Source organism: Mya arenaria, chromosome 5, assembly GCF_026914265.1.
Source record: "Mya arenaria isolate MELC-2E11 chromosome 5, ASM2691426v1".
Lineage (NCBI taxonomy): Eukaryota > Metazoa > Mollusca > Bivalvia > Myida > Myidae > Mya > Mya arenaria.
The window spans coordinates 61,045,176-61,066,661 of record NC_069126.1 but is presented as its reverse complement, the minus strand read 5'-3'; the positions used below and the strand labels follow the sequence as shown (position 1 = coordinate 61,066,661).

The following is a 21,486-nucleotide window of genomic DNA, read 5'->3' as shown; positions in this document are numbered from 1 at the left end:
TTTAAATTTCAGAGAACTGTGAAGCCATTCGCCAGATGACGCCAAATGCTGCCAGTGGGACGTACTCGGTTAGCAACCCAGTAACGCTGGCCTCAGTAAACATTTTCTGTGACTTTGAGCAAGTCAGTGGCTGTGCAGTTGCATATATAAAACCCGATTCCATCGCCAACGCCGCGGAAAGTATACCAGAACTGTTCCAGGTCAACGATGTTGCATACATTCGCCACCGTCTAACAGCGGGCGGAACGCAGAGTGTCGCAGAAGTTCGTCAAATAAATGCCTTCTCTAGCGTGCCCCTGTCAATGCAAGTCAACGCAAATACTGATTATACTGCCCCAGATGATTCCGGCTTGGGTCCATACCTCTATCTCGGCTTTGTGCCAGCAGCACAGGTCCCGAATGTTGGGCCTCAGGGGTTCAACGCAGGTGGAATGGATTTCACCTTCACTAACTGCGATGCCAACAATGCCAGCAGATTCGTGTTTTTTGTCAACAGTGCTATGGCGCCGTCCGCTGGTCGGAATATTATAGACGAAACGGCACTTATGAATGCATGGATTAGTGAGGCGAACGCAGCGGTGACACCGGTTACGGCTGACACGTTCGTCACAGACTACGAGGTCGGTTTCGGTGGCTGTGGTGGACTCGCCCAGGCCATTGCGTATTCCACCGTTAATGGAGTTACATTGGGCATGAAAGCCGGTATGCACTGCAATAAAACATATAGCCCTTATAACCAGCCAGTAAAGAAATTATTATTTATTAACGTCGTAATGATGAACATGGAGAAAAGGTTAAACTTAGAAAATGCAAATTGTATTAACAAAGTAATCAATAAAGGAAGAAAATGTTGAAGTGTACTGGCTCATGAATTACAACGGCTTTTTGTGGCCAATCCAGTTACTGATCATCACAAACATTAGTTAACTATAGTTTCTTTCGAGACCTGAAGACGTTTGGCGTGTATCTGTTTTTAACCTTGAGGTAAATGAAAAGACTTTCCGCGGCTTACGGAATGATGACCTTTAATATTGTGTTCCCATTCTTTACCTTTGTTCTGTTTCAGCACTGACCTGTCCCCGTCCCGAGACAGTTGCCATGGCAACATTTGTTGTAAGTGCAGCCGAAAGGATTCCAGGGACAACGGTGACGTACACGTGCACCAACGGTTTGTCGGTTGTCAGTGGTAGTGCCGTCCGCACGTGCCAAGCATCAAGCACGTGGAGCGGTTCAGCCCCAGTCTGCGGATAATGGATTTGTACTCTGCCATAATGTAATGACTGAGCAGATGATAATTTTTTTTTATAAAATTTGGTTTCCATAATCGGACCAAGAAGCATCTATAAGTTTGAAGTTTAGCCAAGTACGTAAAGCTAGGTTGTGATGACAGCTTTAATACTTTAAAGTTGATATGAATCACTCTTTAGTCCGTTCTTGGATCGTTATAATTCAATTTCGGTTATATATTTTACTTAATACTAGATCGTGCAGATGTTCTTAAAATACTATCTTTTACAATCCATGGACATTTAAAGAAATTTCAATTAATCCTGAACACCATTTAGCCATTTTCAACTGACGCTTCATGGTCACTTTAAATCTTATAGCAATATGATTCTCCAACGTGTTTAAAACAGATGGAAAATAAAGGAAACCATACAAACGTTGTCGTTTTTAATTACATGCCTTGCAAAATCCCCATTTAAATGTAATCGTTATGTTCTAAAAACCATTTACCAATGACTAGGGTTGAGATGTCCACAGTTTCATATTTTGCTTTTCCACAAGAGTGCATCATAACAAGTTAATTGGGCAAATATCATACAGCATTGATACATACATGGATAGTACGTCCGAGATTTAAGACATCGTACAGAACGCTAATGGAAGGGAAACACAGCAGTCTCTGTGTTATGGAAAGGTTTTTAAGCTAAATTATATAATTGTATCCTAAATTGGTTACTTTAGCAACTGTTTTGCTAGATCCGTGAAAGTTCAACATTAAACATTTCACTTGTTTGTGCGCCATTCGTGAAATATACCACTTTGATCACTCTATGTAATATGGGATGCAGCCAGATACCGAAATTGTTAGTGAACATATATGAAAAAAAATGTATTACCTTTGAAAATCTTAAGAAGGTTTTCAACATAATAGATGTTTGATTACACAAACCGTGATGAATTTCTATGCTATACCAAGTCACAACAACGGGCACAAATCCCGAGGTCGACTTGTTTCGAAGTTAAAAAGAATAATCATAACTCTCTTTGCGTTGAGCGCCAAATGGCTCTTAACTAACAATGCGCATGTGCCAGCCACTAAACCACCCCACTTTATGAAACCAATTAACGACTCAATGTAACATTGCCAGTCGTTTTTCTCGAACATTTTCTATGCGATCCAATCAGAATCTATCCTGCGATCCAATCAGAATCCATCCTACGATCCAATCAGAATCCATCCTGCGTTCCAAGTGGCGGAGACATGAGCGTCAACAATGTACATGAAGGAATCGATACATCATTCTCGGATAATCACACGCACGCACGCACGCACGCACGCACGCACGTACACACACACACACACATACTTTTATTTTGTAACGGTAACATATCATTACAACAGACATGTAATTAGATATACAGGCAATTTGGTTAACAACATGACCAAATGCATCCTATGCACGGTTTTTATGCACAGTACCAACTAGCCGATACCGGCCTGTTGAAGAAAAACGCCACAGAAGTCACGCCCACACAGGCTTACTGTATACATCAATGTGATTAGCACGAACTAACGCTTTAAATGTTTGCACAATCAATGTGCATAGCTAACATATTAAACCTTAACCATTTACGTTTCCAAAAATACCCACCGCATTTTTGCGTGGCGTGTAAGACTCCTTATAGGTGGGCAAATATACAACATCACAAACAGTCTTGTCTGACTATTGTCAGCAAACAACAATGGCCAAAAACTAGCAGATTTTTCACGCGGGAGCAACTTATTCACCCTTAACCTAACGTGCCACTATTTTTCTCAGCACACTAGCTATTAACATGACTGGTGGTACAAACACACTGATATCCTTTGACCAGTCTATCGTAAACGCATCTACACCAGAAGCGTTGTAACACCAAAATCGTGAGTAAAAAATTGCTAATTTAGCATTATACTCAGACTCAAAGTAATCAACATCCAGTTGACCCCAATTTGACCGAAACAAATATAGGATAGTGTCACCTTAAGTGTCTACCATGAGTGAAAGCAAAATTAAAAATCTGCATAGCAGTGTATTGTAAACCTTTTTTTTTCATTGACCATTTGATTACTGTACTACATACTGCCTGGTTATCTGTAAACCATTTGACTCTGTTATGGCGTGAGACCACAGTTATTTTTACTATATGTTTCATATAGACCCTGACCTGGCTTTTGACTTTATACACATCCCAATTGAAAAACAAGGACATGGCATCTCTAGAACAATTGAAGACACAAAATATAATCACAAGAAAACACCATGTTGACCATTGACCCGACTGTCAAAATTGAGTTCAAATAAATATCCCTTCCGCCAAGGAGTCAATCGGATACAAACAACTAATTTTCAGACTTCCACAAGCTATGATTTTTCCAATATTTACACTGAAAACTTTCAATTTCTGCAATGGAGTGTCAAATTCAGTCAAGTTCTCTGCAAAAAGAACATGTTTTGCTTCTTTTTCATTCAATTTTAATAAAATATTGATACTTGAACACAAGCACTCTTTTCTGTATTCACATCCGGATCTTGGTCAACGGTGGGCAGATAACTGTGGTTTTGAGACTTATGACTCAAAATATGTCCAAAAGATCATATTCATGACTGTAAACACTGCGCACAGCTCTCTCCAGCTGGAGAACCGGGTAGCATCCACAGGCGACCACATACCATGAGATACCCCGTAAACAATGTCACTTCAAAACCAGCATACTCGACACAAGAGGAATCACTTTACACAGTCTTGGTACATGCACCGGATGGGGAAAGCTGCCAAATATTTAATGAATGCAATGAACTTTGCCAAAAATACAACTGGTGCCTTACCTCTTCTGAGCCTTTAATATAGCAATTCCATGAGAGGACCTTTGAAAATCCATACTCACACAACGAGTCATAATTTAATGATCAATAAAACTAGCTAGCGTACGCACAGATACCCACTGAGTCTCCTTCAAAAACTGAAGTTTAGAAAGAGCTTTCTATTTATTGGAATAAACATACTATCTCCGATCCGGAATGTATATAACATTATTTTTGCTATCTAAAACAGATTCCAACCTCTCTAGCTCGTGTACATTTTCCCCACAACCATATACCAGCATATGGGAATAAACCAGATTCCAGCAAATCTTGTTTGATGTCATGCGACAACCTTGATGTGCTCTAGTATGTGCCATCAATGCCAAAGCCATCATCCAAAAACATGATAACATTCTTACTCTAACCATGCCATTTTCTGAATAAGGGGACGAGTGAACACATTTGAACAATTTGAGTACAAATAATTAAGGGGCTACCCCTTAACCGAAGGGAAGTACCAGAAATGTATAGTAGCACACACTCCACTCTTTATTTTGAAAAGAAAACCCTAAATACTGAGTATGGTTCTACCAAATATCCAAAGAATGATATTCCGAATGGCTATCAAAACATCCATCGTCTCTTTTAAGATACATTAGAGCGAGTCTCAGATCTTCATATTTGACAGACTGTTTTCAATGCATGAATATTTACATTTCTTAAATCCAAATTTAGACATTCGCTTCACTCGGAAGAGTTCCAAGACAAGCAATTATGTCAGTTTGTTGGTAGTTTGTGTAAGAAACTTCAGTGCCTACTGCTACTTGTAGGGATGTCTATACCCTAAAATTCATCACCATTGTAAACACATTGAAGACTCAGGAAACCATTCATTCTGAGTGGTGTGTGATTGTATGTTGTTAATCTACTGTTTGTGTGCTTCAGTTGAACTTTGATGCTAAGTGGTTTGTGCATGTGGTTTGATATGATAAATATTTACTTGAGCACCAGGATTCACTCTCCTTTTACTTTCTTGATGTAAAACTTCATCACAAATATATTGTATTTGACTTCGGTTCATTGTTGGTAAATATAAGCTAGATAATTGCACTTCTGTCGGACAGTAGTGAAAATTAAACTACCTATTTCACCGACCAACAGCATTATGTGTTTCCACTCTACATATCTTCGGACCGTTCCTTCGGAGGACCCTTATACGTGACGCTGGAATGTGAAATGAACGACTAGAATGCCTGTGAAAAGTTCTAGTCGGCCCAGTCTATTGCAAGCAGGCGTTTAATTAAATATTTCTTGCATATTTTGCAAGCTTGCTATTTGTTATGAGCTTCAAAATACATTTCAATCAATTATGTTTTATTTAATCAACTTTTCTTACTTCTGACAAAATGCGGAATGGGTTCGAGTAATTTATATAGCAATGGAGTAAATGTTTTGTATTGTATACCCAAGCGGCTATATACCATGACTTGCCAAACACGTACAGTTTATATTTTTATCTGAAACATTCATCCAGTACGAAAAAAATTCAACAATACTGTATGGATCTTTCTGGAAGTATCAAGATGTGTGTCAATTGTTTAATAATATAATAAGATTTAAGCTCGCAACATCCCAAACTAAGCATGTTGTGTTGATGGGAGCTAACTGTGGTCGATACTTTTACAAGAAACGCAATATTTAGTTATGTGTAATCTAATTTTCTTTCGTGTTGAAAGAAACAACCAATCAACAACCTTCACGTCTCCGGTGCGTTGGTAAATCCCGGAAATACCCCTTGGCAAAAAACACCGAACGGTGACGTTTTAGTAGATATATCAATACGGAATATGCCACGTTGCAAATCTATCGTATCGTATGTCTAGTTATACAAAGGACAGTGATCATAGCGTAGATTTACATATTGTTTCGTCAAGATCACGTGATATTAAAGGGGATTCCATCAACATGTCTGTCGCCGGCCAAGGCAGGAAAAAGTTCCTTGTGTGCGCCCTAGGCGTGTTCGTGTCGTATTTCTATTATGGAATACTGCAAGAATCAATGTTAGTATATATCGTGTGCATCACAATTAATAAATGTAATTTGCATTGCATTTTCTACCTTTGTAAAAATTGACAGCTGTTGTTTACATCATCTATCATATTTTCGGACAAGCCTTTTCGGATACACTTTTTAGCTGGTCGTGCTATCTAATCAAGCAGTCCCTATGTTGATCTCTTCATCAGAATTATAAGAACTTCAATTCTGAAAATGCAACGCATAAAATGTGTTCTTGTACTCTATGAAAGTCAAATTCAACCAAAAATCCACTTTTCTTCATACTTTAAAAGTACATGTTACATTTTTTTATAATTCATACATCTTTTATAATTTACAAGTTATGAAGATTAGCAGATGTAGGATTTAGAAGTATGTACTGATATGAGCTCGGATCTCGAATATTATTATATTTAAACAACTGCATAGCTGGCATGCATAAGCAAAAATAAAATGTATCTCCAAGATTCAATAGCTCAACCAGCAAAACTTGTTGTGTTTTTGCAAGTATCTTCAACAACACTGGCAAGCAGGGCATTGATTTTGACCGATTTCAGTAATGTAAAATGGTTCATAAATAGGTCTGAAAAATTGTTCATTTTTTTATAATTTGGTCCAAAACGGTGAGGTCAGTAAAAGTATATCGAAAATCAAAATGTTCACTGTGTGACGTCAGAGCACAAGCACTGTAAAGATTAAAACGCATGGTAATGTATTGGAAGGAGCTTATTAAAGCGACACTTCAAAGAAGTGTGGGGGAAATTTAAATCGGTTAGTCAAGTGTCTTTAATCCCATTTTACTATAGACTGGTTAACCAACTTCCATATTTAGCGCATTTGTGTCTAGGCTGGTTAGAAAATGCCATAAATCGAAAAATATTAATCAATAATCATCGTCTGATAACCTTCAAATCATGAACAAAATGTTTAATTTCACTACAAATATGAATGAACTTTTGGGTAAAGGAAAATAAGGTATGCAAAATAAATCATTTTTGAAAATAATTGTGTGTCTCTGAGTTGTAAGTGTCCGAACTTATAGGTTTTTTTTAGAGGTTTCAATCTTTTAGAAGCCTTGCTGGCAAGAATGCTGTTTATTAACCGACTTTTAGATCTTCAGAGGTACTTGTGTGCATTCACACTGACTCTTCGCGGCCAGTCCCGGCATGCCCTCTATATGGGGATGTGTGAATGATCAACAATGTGTGTGTATTACAATTTTTTTACTGACTTGCCTGTTTAATATGGACGTAAAATATAGGAAAAAATTGACTGGGCTTTTAGCTATTTGCTGTTATTGAAATTAATCTGGCGTGGTCAAAATGAGTTTGACAGACTGGCAAATTGTCTGTTTTTAGAAGCCCTGATTGAAACATCACTAGAGTGTAATTCTTTCGTAAATCAATAATGTTGCAGTAATGGAAATGCTTACCTTCAGGAGAAAAAAAAATGATTTTGCATATTAAATAAGGCCCATGCACACAGTTTTTAATCTCAAATAATATATATATATTTGTTATCACACATTGGTATATATACTAATTTAATTTAGCTTGATTGTGGCGAAAGATGATAGCCGATAAAATCGTTACTACATGAACATAGGTTGCCCCATAACTAATTAAGACCTTCCAAGAAAATAAGCAACAAAGCTGCTGTAAAAGCAAGAACTAATGAATAGACAGTTAAACAGCTTTTACAATTTTTGGTGGCATCAGACATTGGTAGTTCCCTATGTTATAACTCTCAATGTGATCTCAGTGGTGAGAGAAGCAATGCAATTTCAATGTGTCAGGCACATGACTTAACAAAATGTCTGCATATACATGTAGATATGGTCCCTCTGAGTACTGGAATTTTTCACTGGTAGCATAAAATTATCAGCAAATTTTAAATACATTTTGCACAAAATTAGTCTGATTGATTCCATGTGAAATTATTTTTTAAATAATAATCATTCAATGGAATTAATACTACACTCAGTTACTTTTGTTTATGGTCATAACACACTAAGGTTACGTAACTCCATATTAATCTAAATACAAATTATGACCCTTTTTCAATTTTTCATTTTCTTGATTGATTTGGACAGGCACATACACATGTAAAGCATCAATAATGCACTCATTTCTAAGACAAACAGGGTACTGCCGAGCGTACTGCCCTATGACAGCTCTTGTTTTTATATGTAATCTTTCCATACTATATGGATAATAGAATACATAAAATGAAATGGCATACATGTAGCTGTACATTTTTTGGTGTGATCAGTTTCTAACAGTAGTGTTTCTTTCATAACCTCTCACATATTGTTTGTTTTGCAGTAATTAACTGTTCAACTCAGTTTGAATCATGCCGCGAGAGTTACCTCTCTTCTCAGATATATCCATCAGATGCATCCAGTTTCCAGAGTTGTAAATGAGATGATAATTGAGGTCATAAAGGGTCTTCTATTGCAATGTTATTATTTATTAGGGGCCATCTATTGTAATGTAATTATTCATAAGGGGGTCATATAATGTAATGTTATTATTTATTAGGGGTCATCTATGTAATGTAATTATTCATTAGAGGTCATCTATGTACATGTAATGCTAGTATTTATTAGGTGTCATCTATTGCAAGTTTATTATTTATAAGGGGTCATCTGTTGTAATGTTATTTTTATCAGGGGTCATCCATTGAAATGTTATATTTATCAGAGGTCATATATTGTGATGTCATTATTTATAAAGGGTCATCTGTGTAATGTTATTATATATAAGGGGTCATCTAATATAATGTTATTATTTATTGTAGGGGTCATCTATGTAATGTTAGTATTCATAAGGGGTCATCTATTGCAGTTTTATTGTTTATTAGGGGTCAATCGTTGTATTGTTATTTTTATTAGGGGTCATCTATTGTAATTTTATTATTTATTTGAGGTCATCATTGATGATTCAATGTGCATCAAAAGTGCCCTTTCAGACCTATCACCCTGCCCTTTTCAAATCCTGGCTGGAGAACTGGGATATTAATCACCGCAGTTACGTGAAAATTTAATGCTTTTATATGTGAACAAATAGTAGGTTTATATATTCTGTAGACAATTACTTATTCTTTTTCCATCAAAACTAAACTAATAGTAGAAATATGATTGACATTATCACCTCTAGCAGCGAATGGCATGCTGACTTTAGTCAATTTGGAATCTTGTTTGTATGTTGTGCTTGCTTTCCTCCAAGTTGCATTGCGAACAGACTTATTTTACTACATGACAATCATATTAGCTAAAGAACATGACGGAACTACTAAATTTCACAAATTTGGAACCGATGGTATTTACCATTCTCTGTTCCTTGTAAAGTGGTAGTTTAAATCATTAAATGGATAAGTGACTGTGTTATGGCAAATTACTCCAATTCGGAAGTGCCTACTCATTGTTACGTGCCTTATTTATTTTAATGAACTAATGACAGTGAATCAAAGCATGGTTATACCTTTTCAAACCATTGGCTACTTTTCATATTTATAGATTTCATATTTATAGATTTTAAAATGATTTGTGATTTTAAAAAAACAGGCTGAACATGCTGGATCTACTTGATCCACTTTCTTGTTTACATTTTCACCACATTGTTTGTCCTCGTATACCAGATTTGGTCATTTTACCGAATACATAGTGTTTACGGTCAACCAATACTCTTTTTCCAATGTTGTTTAATGTTTAGTACACAAGTGGAGCTTTCTCCCCATATATGGTGTTGTTGTTGTTTTTTTGGGGGGTTTTTTTTTGGGGGGGGGTCATAAAGGATTAGAAATCAGTGTAATCTTACATGCAGATAGGTCAATTGACCATAGAATGTATAGGAAATTTATTTAATGGTGCCACTGCCTGACCTTTATCTTTTTTTCTATCAAATTAAAGAAAAAAACATACAATAACAAATATTACAGTTCATTGATTCAAACAAGCCAATCAGAGCCAAGTATTTTTTGACAATTTATTTTAATTTTTTGCCTATGTGACTGAGTCCATTGATTTATTGGGCTGTGACATCATACCTAACTTAATGATCTACTTTCAATGATTACCGTAACTATTTGGATATAAAATCACTGAAAATATTCCTAAGGGAATATAACTATAAATCTTTTATTAAACTCTTTATTTGATGCTTCGGCCTCAAAATACTATATATATGTATATATATAAGAAATTCTTTGTTGGTTTTTTTAAGAAAGGCCTTTAAAGCTATAGAGTTTAGTAAAGAATTTATTTGGTTATAGTTCATGTCTAACAATTTGAAGAATTTATTCCAACTGTCGCTGTTGCTCCCTCATATAATTTTTTTAAATTGTAAAACATAAGCTATGAACTATATAGAGGTGGCACTTACATGTACACTTAATAAGTCAACATTGAAAACTGTCAGTATGTCAAGCACTTAAGAACAAATGCTGGTGACTGGTTGGGTTATTTGGAGATGAATTATATGTGGCTTCTTAACCATGCAGTTTTGTGCCAGGGGCCAAAGAAGGTTTATAAAAAGTACAACACTTCTGATGTGATTTACTGAAACTGATAAGATAATTGAAATTGTGACTTTTTACCAATAAATTTAATTATTGTTTTATCTTTTTAATTTCATCTGTATTCAATTCTTTGTGTGGTATTCTGATTATAAAAACGTACATCTTCACTTTTTAATTGTCTTTTTAAGACTTTCCTAATGGAAGGTTAATTTTTTTTATTATAGATGTGTATGAATTTGTACAATACTCAAAAAATGACAATTATTAAGTTGAGATGTCTATGTGCATTGTACAAGCTGTTCACAGCTGAATAATCTAAATTATTGAATTTTCTCTAGCTGTATCAAAAGATTGGCTTTACTGATACTCATTGGATGTAGAAATATTAAGATTTAACATCAGCTGTTGATATAATATGGCTTAAAAACTATTTCCGGAATAAGGATTAGGGTGAAAATATACACGTGGAATGCCAGCATATTATAAGAAAATGGCCACAAAAGTTGACATAGACTTGACAGATACAGAAGAAGAATTGAACTTGTCAAAATGGATAAGATATAGACTGTTGTTCACCTGTGCCCTAGGAATTATTTTCTTTCATCTCGTTCTAGGGATTCTGCAGGAAAATATGTAAGATTGTATTTATATGTAAGATTGTATTTATATGTAAGATTGTATTTAATGTGTTAAAGCTATGTTTACAAGATCGGATGAGTAATTAAAATATTTTAATGCATAATGTTTGGTATGTAATTATAATCAACGCAAACCTGGTCACATGAAATCATTTATTACAGTATTTTTTAAGTTTAAAAATAATAGGTTTAAAAATCATAGGAATGTTTATATTTATAATCATAATGTTATGAATAAAGTGACTTTTGAAAATTTTGAAAGAATTAAATTAACAATTCAGAGTTCAATAAGTAAGTAATATGTATAACTTTTAAGTTTCTTTAGGTTGATGTTTGTTTATATCTAAATATTACATTAAACATGTTCAAGTGTGAGGCATGCTGATCAATGCATATAAACATTTACCTGTTTAGTATTCAAAATTATTCAAAATTATGTTATGTCTGCTTGCCCTGAGCCTCTGTTTAAGTCAGCTAACTATATGTAACCAGTTCTCAAAATCTACCTCCTTAAAATCAATAATTGCTGACTACTGATTAACCAGAATTGAAGGAATTTCGAAAAATGCTGCAATCCCATTAGACAAAATATAATTTTGAACACTGAAAGTCATTTAAGTTTTGTATAGGTTTTTTGTCGGACAGAAAAACTGTAGTTTTGAGAGGATTAATTTAATAAATTTGATTTATTTGTACTTAAAGTTATCTTCAGTAAATCTAACTTTAAAAAGAAGTCAATTTACTGCGATGCTTAAACGATGATTTACTTGACTACTTCAAGTTGTATACTTAACAGAGGCGCACATTAATTACACCATGTAGTCATATAAATTATCAAGTTGTCTGTTTGTCGAACAAAAACAGTTGTGGTATTGTATTAGCTTTGAAAGTGTTGGGGGTATTGTTATAGCGTTGGTAGTGTTGTCGTCCTGCATGGTTGTGCAAAATCTTTAAAAAACAAAAACACAATCATTCGAATTTGAAACTTGATACCCATGTTGCCAGAGACACAATACTTTTAAACTTGAAACGTGATACTCATGTTGCCAGAGACAGTACTTCCAAACTTGATACCCATGTTGCCAGAGACAATACTTTCAAACTTGATACCCATGTTGCCAGAGACAATACTTCCAAACTGGATACCCATGTTGCCAGAGACAATACTTTCAAACTGGATACCCATGTTGCCAGAGACAATACTTTCAAACTTGATACCCATGTTGCCAGAGACAATACTTCCAAACTTGATACCCATGTTGCCAGAGACAATACTTTCAAACTTGATACCCATGTTGCCAGAGACAATACTTTCAAACTGGATACCCATGTTGCCAGAGACAATACTTTCAAACTGGATACCCATGTTGCCAGAGACAATACTTTCAAACTGGATACCCATGTTGCCAGAGACAATACTTCCAAACTGGATACCCATGTTGCCAGAGACAATACTTCCAAACTGGATAACCATGTTGCCAGAGACAATACTTTCAAACTTGATACCCATGTTGCCAGAGACAATACTTCCAAACTTGATACTCATGTTGCCAGAGACAATACTTCCAAACTGGATACCCATGTTGCCAGAGACAATACTTTCAAACTGGATACCCATGTTGCCAGAAACAATACTTTCAAACTGGATACCCATGTTGCCAGAGACAATACTTTCAAACTGGATACCCATGTTGCCAGAGACAATACTTTCAAACTTGATACCCATGTTGCCAGAGACATTATACTTTCAAACTTGAAACTTGATACCCATGAGGCCAGAGACAATACATACATTTAAAGCAAGGACAATAACTTCAGACTCGTACCTCATGACCTGAGTGATGTTTATAAAATTTCACATTTCACATAATTATTCTTTTATTTAACAGCAAACCTTTTTAAACCTTGGTCCAGAAACCGTATTTAAACTTTATCAAATAAATGTCAATACATTTTAATTTTAACAAACTACAAAGTTTGAATGGGGATTTACAAAACCGAAAATATTCATTCTTGAAAAAGGGTTAAGTAAATATTTTGGTCAAATGCAATATGATTTGACATTTTTAGGTTTTATTAAAAGACCTTGATATATTGTATGCAACTGTGTTCACAATAAATTCCGTAAATTCACTATACATTGTCTTCTCAAACTGGATGCGGGTCAACGTTTTTCAATTCTCAATATATTGATTGTATCATGACAATAATGATATTGTGACTTTGGATAACAAGCAAATAGAATGATAATTGATATTGAGTTTGCAATAATCATTCCATTGGCTATTTTAAAAGTCTTTAAGAAGAGCAACTTAACTGAATGTTCTGATGTCCCAAAAGATGTTATAGATGCTTGGCTTAATCAGGGTGTAGCTGAAGATGTATTTGTATGTATATACAGACATTGCAGGTGTTGAAGGGCATATTCTCGATCCAGTGGTCGAAATTAACACAAGCCTTGTTCAAAAATTTGATGCCAAGCAATAGAATAAGAATTCGGGCTAATGTTCATCCACTAGCCTAATTTCGATGACTGTTCTCCCTCTGTGAAACTTTCTATAAACCCCTTTTAAGACTGATAATATCTTGTTTTCATTTTATCAAAATATATATCGCTATCATGAAATTCACATTAATGAAATCAATAATTACTCCAATAATGTATGTTAATAATAAGAAAGAAGTGGCTTTCCATGAACAATTATTTTAATTGGCCAAACAACAACCCTACAGCTGTGACAATGAGCAAACAGCATCAACCTTTCCCATACAATGTTGTAATTATTGAGTTTCTGCATTTTGTAACAGAGCTGCCTAGGGCTTTGACCTTTTAGTTATTGTGCCCAGTGTTGAGTACTTCACATTGTTTGTTCACCATTTTTATAGTCAATTAGTCGGATAATGTACATTGTTTGTTACGCCATTTTTATAGTCAATTAATCAGACAATGTATCCAATGGCAAAAAGTTAGTTTTATTCCCCAAATGATAAATGGAAATACCAAAATCTGAGAAGATGCCGCACTGTTACTTACCTGGTACCAATAGAAACTTGGTTTGTCATTCACACCCCCCAAAAATGCCCTGATGATAGTGACATGATAACCATCGGGTTAATCAACCAGCTGCTTTGTTTTGCTACGATGAACACTCGATATGTAATTTACGTTGAATCTTGGGCTTACCTAAATGTGAGTTTAAAAACTAATAATGTAAACCTAACAATAAAAAAGGACTGAAACTTTGGGTAGTAATTTTAAAGTAATGATGGGCTGATTGTTCAGAAGTTTGTATTTTTAGTTAACGTTATTTACAAGATCTTTTAAAAGCAAAATACTTGATAATGTGCTCATTTATTTAAATAAATCAGTTAAAAGTACAGCTGAATCATTTGTCTCATATTTTATTTGCAATACTGCAGATCAAAAGTGTATCCATGGAACTTCCAGAGTGGTAAAGATATGAAAGTAAACAACAATGATGTTAACAATATTGTTAACTTAAACAAATTTCTGAACAATAGGCTCATTATTAAACATGTAAACTTATGTTAACAAAGAAATGATAATTTTATCAGTAATCTGCATTTCCTTAGTGTCTAATAACATTACAAATGAAACACCCCATGTGTAAAGATGTTAACATACTAGCTGTTTCCAATAAAGTGATTGTGGTATTAAATGGAAGTGTTTTTAGTTAATAAACGGACTTGATGAACGAGGTGCACCTGTTCTTTTTTTGCAGCTGCCTCCCAACGGCTTACAAAACTGTAAACTGTAACTGGGTGCTCAAAACCTTTGTTGAATTCTTCTAACATGCATGAATAAAACTGTTTCTTGCTTTGAGCAATCATTTAGCAAACAATTAATTGAAAGCATAAATTTTCGATGTGTTTGTTTTTTTCCGAATCTCAAAAAGCAGCTTACCCAATCTCTTTTATCATTTGGGGAAAAAGCAAACTTTTATTAGTAAATGTGTGATGGTAGTGCATGTATATTCCATTTTATGGGCCTTAACATTGCCTTGTTTTGAAATAAACTATAGATTAAGATGCAATATTCAAAACAAATTGAAACTAAATGACAATTGAAAAACGTCAATTGGGTATTTTTTATATTGTAGAAAAATAATGATCGCAATATTTTGTTACCACTTCATTCTCATATATCCTATCTGCAATTTTATGAAAAAGTTAGATTTTTATTTCACTGTTCTTGTAGAAATTTTAAACAGCTTTGTCTCTTGTTTGTTTCAAAACGTCTTCAAACACTTTAGTTTTCACAATTCCCAGGAACTTAATGTTCTGTCTGCTACACTTCAATTGCATTGAAAATGGAAACTTCAGGATCGATTTGTGCAAAAGTGTAAAAATGTCAAATTGAACATTTGAAGAATAAGGCAACGATATTTCTGATTTCTGGAAATAGAAGTTATATTGAGAGAAAAAAAAACACTCGGTAAAGCTTAGGGCATACATTTTTGGCTTATGTTTTGCCTACAATAAGTTTTGTCATTGTAGAAGTCGTGAAAAAGCAATTTTACAGTTGTAAAATTGTTAAAATATTGACGTGAAAGTTGGTACAAATGTGTGCCTTGACAAAAGACACATGTGTCACAAGTCCCATAACTCAAGCTTAATATTTGTAAGGCCTGTTGAGTGACGAGAGAAATTGCTGAGAGTTGGCATCGTCTTGTGGGGCCCGAATCTTCCTATATAACTTGTGAATTAATGATCCATATTTTCCTTTGCAGAACAAAGGGGGAGTATGTTAAAGATGGAAAGAAAGAGAAGTTCACATACACCCTGGCGCTTGTGTTCATCCAGTGTATTATCAATGCAGCCTCAGCAAAGCTTGGTAGGTTTTTTTCACCTAGGGGGATGTTTCATCAATAATCTATCTGCGGTGCAAACGCTGCTTCTAGGGTTCTAAAGATTTTAAACATCTCTCCGCAGTAAGAACACAGCTCTAAAATTCTCTATGAAAAGGAGCAATATAATCATATTGTGTTCATTCAAGTTTTTTTTTAACATCTCTCCGCAGTACAAACTTGCTTCTACAATTCTCGATAAAATATACTGATTTTTTGCCTGTAAAGGTTTTAAACATCTTTCTGCGGTGCAAACATCACTTAAAGGGCTCTGGATGAAACAGAGCAATTTTGTCCCTCATAAAGATTTAAATCATCTCTCTTTGATAGGAACATCGCTTCTACAATTCTTGATATAAACAGAGCATTTTTATGCCTAGTAAAGATTCAAACATCTCTCCCCGGTAGAAAAATCGCTTCTACAATTCTTGATATAAACAGAGCATTTTTATGCCTAGTAAAGATTCAAACATCTCTCCCCGGTAGAAAAATCGCTTCTACAATTCTTGACGAAACAGTGCGATTTTGTGCTTAGTTAAGATTTTAAACATCTCTCCGCAGTACAAACTTTGCCTCTACAATTCTCGATAAACTATACTGATTTTTTGCCGCGTAAAGATTTTCAAAATCTCTCTGTGGTGCGTACCTCCCTTCTACAATTCCTGATGGAACAGAGCAATTTTATGCCTAGTAAAGGTTTTAAACATCTCACGGTAGGAACGTAGATAAACGGTTTCTTTAAAAAACATAACAATTTTGTGCTTAGAAAAGATTTTAAACATATCTCCAGTGTGAACATTGCTGCTACAAATCTTGATGAAACAGCGATTTTATAGGCAAGATTTTCAACATCTTTCCATGGTGCGAAGTTCACTTCTTTAATTCTTTTTTATATGGCCAACATACTTATTACAGAGTGCATTGACTCTGTCATGCATTTGCACAACAGTATGCAGTATTATAAAAGACAATAGTTGAAATAGTAATAGACTTTGAAGTCTTCCGCGTATAGCTCTGACCACCAATATATAATGTTCATGTATATGTACTGTTTCAGCAATGTCCCTATTCTCCCGTGAAAAGGACTCGACACCCCAGAAAATGTTCTCAGCGTGCTCGATGACGTATCTTGGAGCCATGTTGGCCAGTAATCAGTCCCTACAATACATCAGCTACCCGACACAGGTAAAAACAATTCGCTGATTGTTCAGAATTTTGTTAAAGTCTACAACCATTGTTGTCAGCTTTTACTACGGTAATTTTTAATGATTTGAAAGTTTTATGGACACAAATGAGTTCATCTTTATAAATTGACATCAATGCCATTTATCACGCTGTTTAAACTTCAATAAGATTCTGAAAATGCCCATATTTTCAAATTTCCAATGGTTGCCTGGCCAAGTATGTGGTTTGCATACTCACTCCTTACCAAGAATTCCTGAGTTTGATAGCATGCCTGGTATTCTGTGACAGGTTGGTGGGAAACAAGTGGCTTTCTTTGGGATATGCTAGTGTCCCTTACAACACAAAAATGCATTCTTTTGTAACATTCTGTCAATCAGCATACCCCCATAGGTGGGCATATATTAAAAACACACGTCTATCTATCTGGTTCTCTGTGTACAGGATGTAACTTTGTCATGTACGGTGGGACTTTAAAATATATTGGCACAAGTGTTCGATACATGAAGGTGTCCAACTAAGATCCATGACCCTGCCTCAAAGTTCAAGGTCACACGTAGAGTTTAATCATAATGGAATGCTGCATACCTGTATATGCACTTACAGTATCGCCGTTAGGGCTGTAAAACTTTGTTTTGCACAGAAGGATTTAACACTTATTGGTACATAAAGGCAACGTGTTGCATGCAAGACCCATGATCCTAAGTTCATGGTCACACTTAGACCTTAATCATTTCAGAATGCTGCATATATGCACATTGCTAGAGTATAGCGTGTTTTTTTCCGGGTTCTAACTTTGTTATGCACGTCCCTATCTCTTACTTCATCACTCCTCCACATTTGACGTCATGCATTATTTTGGCTCGCATATTCTATAAGTTTATAATAGCTCTTCCCTTTTGTAACACTTGACATTCTGCTAGCAATGAAACTCAAGAAAATGTAGGGGTATATACATCATGATATATAACAGACAAGGGATGACATGTGCTTATTGGGCTCTTGTTCTTTTTTTTCCATTTGCATCTCAATCTATTCCAGGTCCTAGGCAAGTCTGTGAAGCCCATTCCTGTCATGATCCTGGGCATTCTACTGGCCAAGAAGCGTTACCCCGCGGCCAAATTCCTCTTCATTCTCATGATTTGTATGGGTGTGGCGTTATTCATGTTCAAGGACAAACCTGCGGTTGCTGATGAAAGTCACGGGTTTGGATTTGGCGAAGTGCTACTGGTATGATTATAAATTCAGAATGATTTTGATGTACCTTAATTATATCATCATGAATTTTGTATAACGATAGGCTTGTATAAAGTTTAAATACTACTTTGAGTTACTGGCATCTTTCATATTCATTCCATTTTCACCTGCCCAACATTGTTGTTTTGTAATGCCTGGTAGCATGGCAGAGTCATTGCCTTGTTATTCCGGAGCCTTTACATAAGTGGCATCACACTTTCATTTTCACTCTTTAACTTTGACATTTCCTCTAAAAAAATAAATTTAAACTTGCTTATTGGCATAATATATCTACCACATTCAATTGCCAGTCAGATATCTATTGTCTATGTAGAGTTATGACCCTTTATTGTTAAATTGATGGGCGCATACGACAGGCGACACATTTGATTCATGGAATTTTATTTCGTTAAAATAATTATATATTCAATTGAATCTGCAGACAAACAGAGTAAAGTGTACATTGAGAAATTTTATTTATTTTGGCAGTATTTCTAATAAATTGCTCCTGACAAAAAATCGGAAAGGCCAAACAGTCACCAAATTGTCACTGCATATGAAAACTGTAGAGGCATAATAATCACCAATTTTGACACAGCACATAAATACCGTAGAGCCATAACAATCACCAATTTGTCACAACACATGAATACCTATTTTGCAGCTTGTGTCCTTGACGCTGGATGGTCTGACTGGAGCCTCTCAAGACCGCATGAGGTCAGAACATAAAACCGGAGCCTACCATATGATGTTCTTTGTCAACTTGTGGTCCGTTCTCTGGCTCGCTATAGGTAAGAGAAAAGGATTGGAAGTTTGTTATCTTCCCTTGGTGCCTTCAATCGACCCGAGCTCCCGTGTTTTGATGCACATAATCTATGTATAATTAGGCTGTGTAGAGTAACAGAGTGCAAAATTAACCTTTCACCGTATAAGGCCAACATGTCTTGTGCCAGACTCTGATGTCGTTTCATACCTAGATTCCTATTAGCAATGTCCTAAGACTGTTGGAAATCTATACTATGTATAACATTGCTCCCTGCATTCTTCATAGCTCAGTTCCAAGCTCAAACTGTCAAGGTCATTCTTGAGGTCAAGGTATTCATGTGCTATTTCCTTTTCTGATACAGTTGAGACCTCGACTTGGAAATGATTTAATTGTCATTGAATGTACAAAACTCGCACCGTCTTGATTCGACTGAGGCCATTCTATAAACCACAATTTTTTTGAACTGCCAAGTTGAATAAAAAACCTTTTTCTATAAACCTCCAATTGTTCTATAAACCATCCGAAATAAAAAAAATAATTAATCTCTTACTCATCCTGGTCCTCTTATGAATGGCGCCTCACTGAAGTGCGTAGCCTATATTGGATGAGATTTTGTTTCTGATCAAGGGAAGAGCAGAAATTATGAAATTGCTGTTCATGGTTTACTTACCTTTACTGTTGTTGAAATATTGTACGCACGTGTAATGTACCTGTTACAGGTCTGGTGGTGACTGGTGAGGGTCTAGCATTCCTGGGATTCATGGAGCGGTTCCCCTCCATTCTCATCAAGATGGTCACGTTCGGTATTGCCAGTGCCATCGGACAGGTAAGATCGGGGATTTACTCCAGTGAGATTATCACTTTTCTTCAGTATATTTTGTTTGTTTTTTATTTCTGAAAAATCAGATTTTAAATTCAGAATTTCATCTTATAGCCAAAATTAACAATTTTTTATGTTAAATACCAAAATCCATCTAGTCTGAATCAAATCTTAATACAATGAAGTTTTCCACTATAAATCTGGTAAAAGTTCTTGCTTGATAACTTTTATTAAACTTGTTCCATAAATGTTTATATTAAACATTGGTCGGAATAAACACAAGCCCGCAAGCCCTGCATGGCTAAAATGTTTTCCGGGCTTGCTCAAATTCTTCACTTTATTTAGCAGGGTTTGTTTAAAAATTTGATGCCAAGCAGTAGTATAAGAATTTGGGCTTGTTTTTTCCAAAAGTCTAATTTCGATGACTGATTAAATTGCATCTTGTTTAAGATCCTATATGTATATATTGTGATTTATCTCTAATTCTTTGTTTTGCAGGTGTTTATATTCATCACTGTGACGTCATTCGGTCCTCTCCCCTGCTCCATTATCACAACGACCAGAAAATTCTTCACCATTCTCGGATCTGTCATCATTTTCCAAAACCCCATAAACTCAAGACAGTGGGCGGGCACAGTCCTCGTGTTTATGGGACTCGGACTTGATAGTGCTTATGGAAAAGAGAAGAAAGATATTAAAAACGTTAAAAATGTGAAAAATGAGTCGAGATGATGATTGTTTGGAGTTTAGATCTTATTTTGTTAGATATTTTATTTGATGTTCTATTTATTGTATGATTTGTGAATGTAATTGTACATTTATGACCTAGCCCTTATATCTCAAACAATCTAAAGTCAATAAAGCTATATATAAGCTCAGTATTTTTATTTTGGTATAAATTATGTAATATTCTCCTTTTAAAGAGTTTTGAGGCTTAAACAAAATTATTGATAAGATAATCATAATAAACAATGTTTTGGTTTATAAAATCAAGTTTAAGTAAGTAAATTGGTTCAGTAAAATTTTATACTTAATTACCTGTCTGGCTTATGACATTTCAAGAAATTTGGGCCAGAATCTGCACTCTCACAGATATACCATTTTTTAGCTCACCTGTCACGTAGTGACAAGGTGAGCTTTTGTGATCACTCTTCGTCTGTCGTCCGTCCGTCCGTCCGTCCGTCCGTCCGTCCGTCCGTCCGTCCGTCCGTTCACAATTGCTTGTGAACACAATAGAGGTCACAATTTTGACCTAATCTTTATGAAACTTGGTCAGACTGATCATCTCTATAAAATCTAGGTCAAGTTCGATATTGGGTCATCTGGGGTTAAA

The 21,486-nt window shown here is 35.3% G+C and overlaps 2 protein-coding genes across 3 annotated transcripts; both read left to right on the top strand.

The window, feature by feature from the left end:
• The first annotated feature begins 18 nt into the window (after nucleotides 1–18).
• LOC128233769 (uncharacterized) lies at nucleotides 19–1,277 on the top strand. The gene is made up of 2 exons (XM_052947618.1): nucleotides 19–702; nucleotides 1,067–1,277. Exons 1-2 carry the CDS (start codon nucleotides 36–38, stop codon nucleotides 1,249–1,251), a joined length of 852 nt encoding a protein of 283 aa, XP_052803578.1. The 5' UTR covers nucleotides 19–35; the 3' UTR covers nucleotides 1,252–1,277.
• Nucleotides 1,278–5,836: 4,559 nt separating this feature from the next.
• LOC128234796 (solute carrier family 35 member B1-like) lies at nucleotides 5,837–21,187 on the top strand. 2 transcript variants are annotated; one of them, XM_052949315.1, is made up of 7 exons: nucleotides 5,837–6,130; nucleotides 16,033–16,136; nucleotides 17,207–17,334; nucleotides 18,373–18,561; nucleotides 19,232–19,358; nucleotides 20,053–20,159; nucleotides 20,652–21,187. In XM_052949315.1, exons 1-7 carry the CDS (start codon nucleotides 5,946–5,948, stop codon nucleotides 20,883–20,885), a joined length of 1,074 nt encoding a protein of 357 aa, XP_052805275.1. In that variant the 5' UTR covers nucleotides 5,837–5,945; the 3' UTR covers nucleotides 20,886–21,187. The 2 variants fall into 2 exon arrangements, with proteins under 2 accessions (XP_052805275.1, XP_052805276.1); XM_052949316.1 differs by lacking the exon at nucleotides 5,837–6,130 and adding an exon at nucleotides 11,001–11,276.
• Nucleotides 21,188–21,486: the final 299 nt, after the last annotated feature.

What these genes read in the sequence shown, in the direction of transcription:
- LOC128233769 (XM_052947618.1), top strand. Translation starts at nt 36, where the DNA reads ATGACGCCAAATGCTGCCAGTGGGACGTACTCGGTTAGCAACCCAGTA. An exon ending in TACATTGGGCATGAAAGCCG is followed by an intron (nt 703 to 1,066) that starts GTATGCACTGCA and finishes GTTCTGTTTCAG; the next exon opens with CACTGACCTGTCCCCGTCCC.
- LOC128234796 (XM_052949315.1), top strand. Translation starts at nt 5,946, where the DNA reads ATGTCTAGTTATACAAAGGACAGTGATCATAGCGTAGATTTACATATT. An exon ending in TGCAGCCTCAGCAAAGCTTG is followed by an intron (nt 16,137 to 17,206) that starts GTAGGTTTTTTT and finishes GTACTGTTTCAG; the next exon opens with CAATGTCCCTATTCTCCCGT. An exon ending in ACATCAGCTACCCGACACAG is followed by an intron (nt 17,335 to 18,372) that starts GTAAAAACAATT and finishes AATCTATTCCAG; the next exon opens with GTCCTAGGCAAGTCTGTGAA.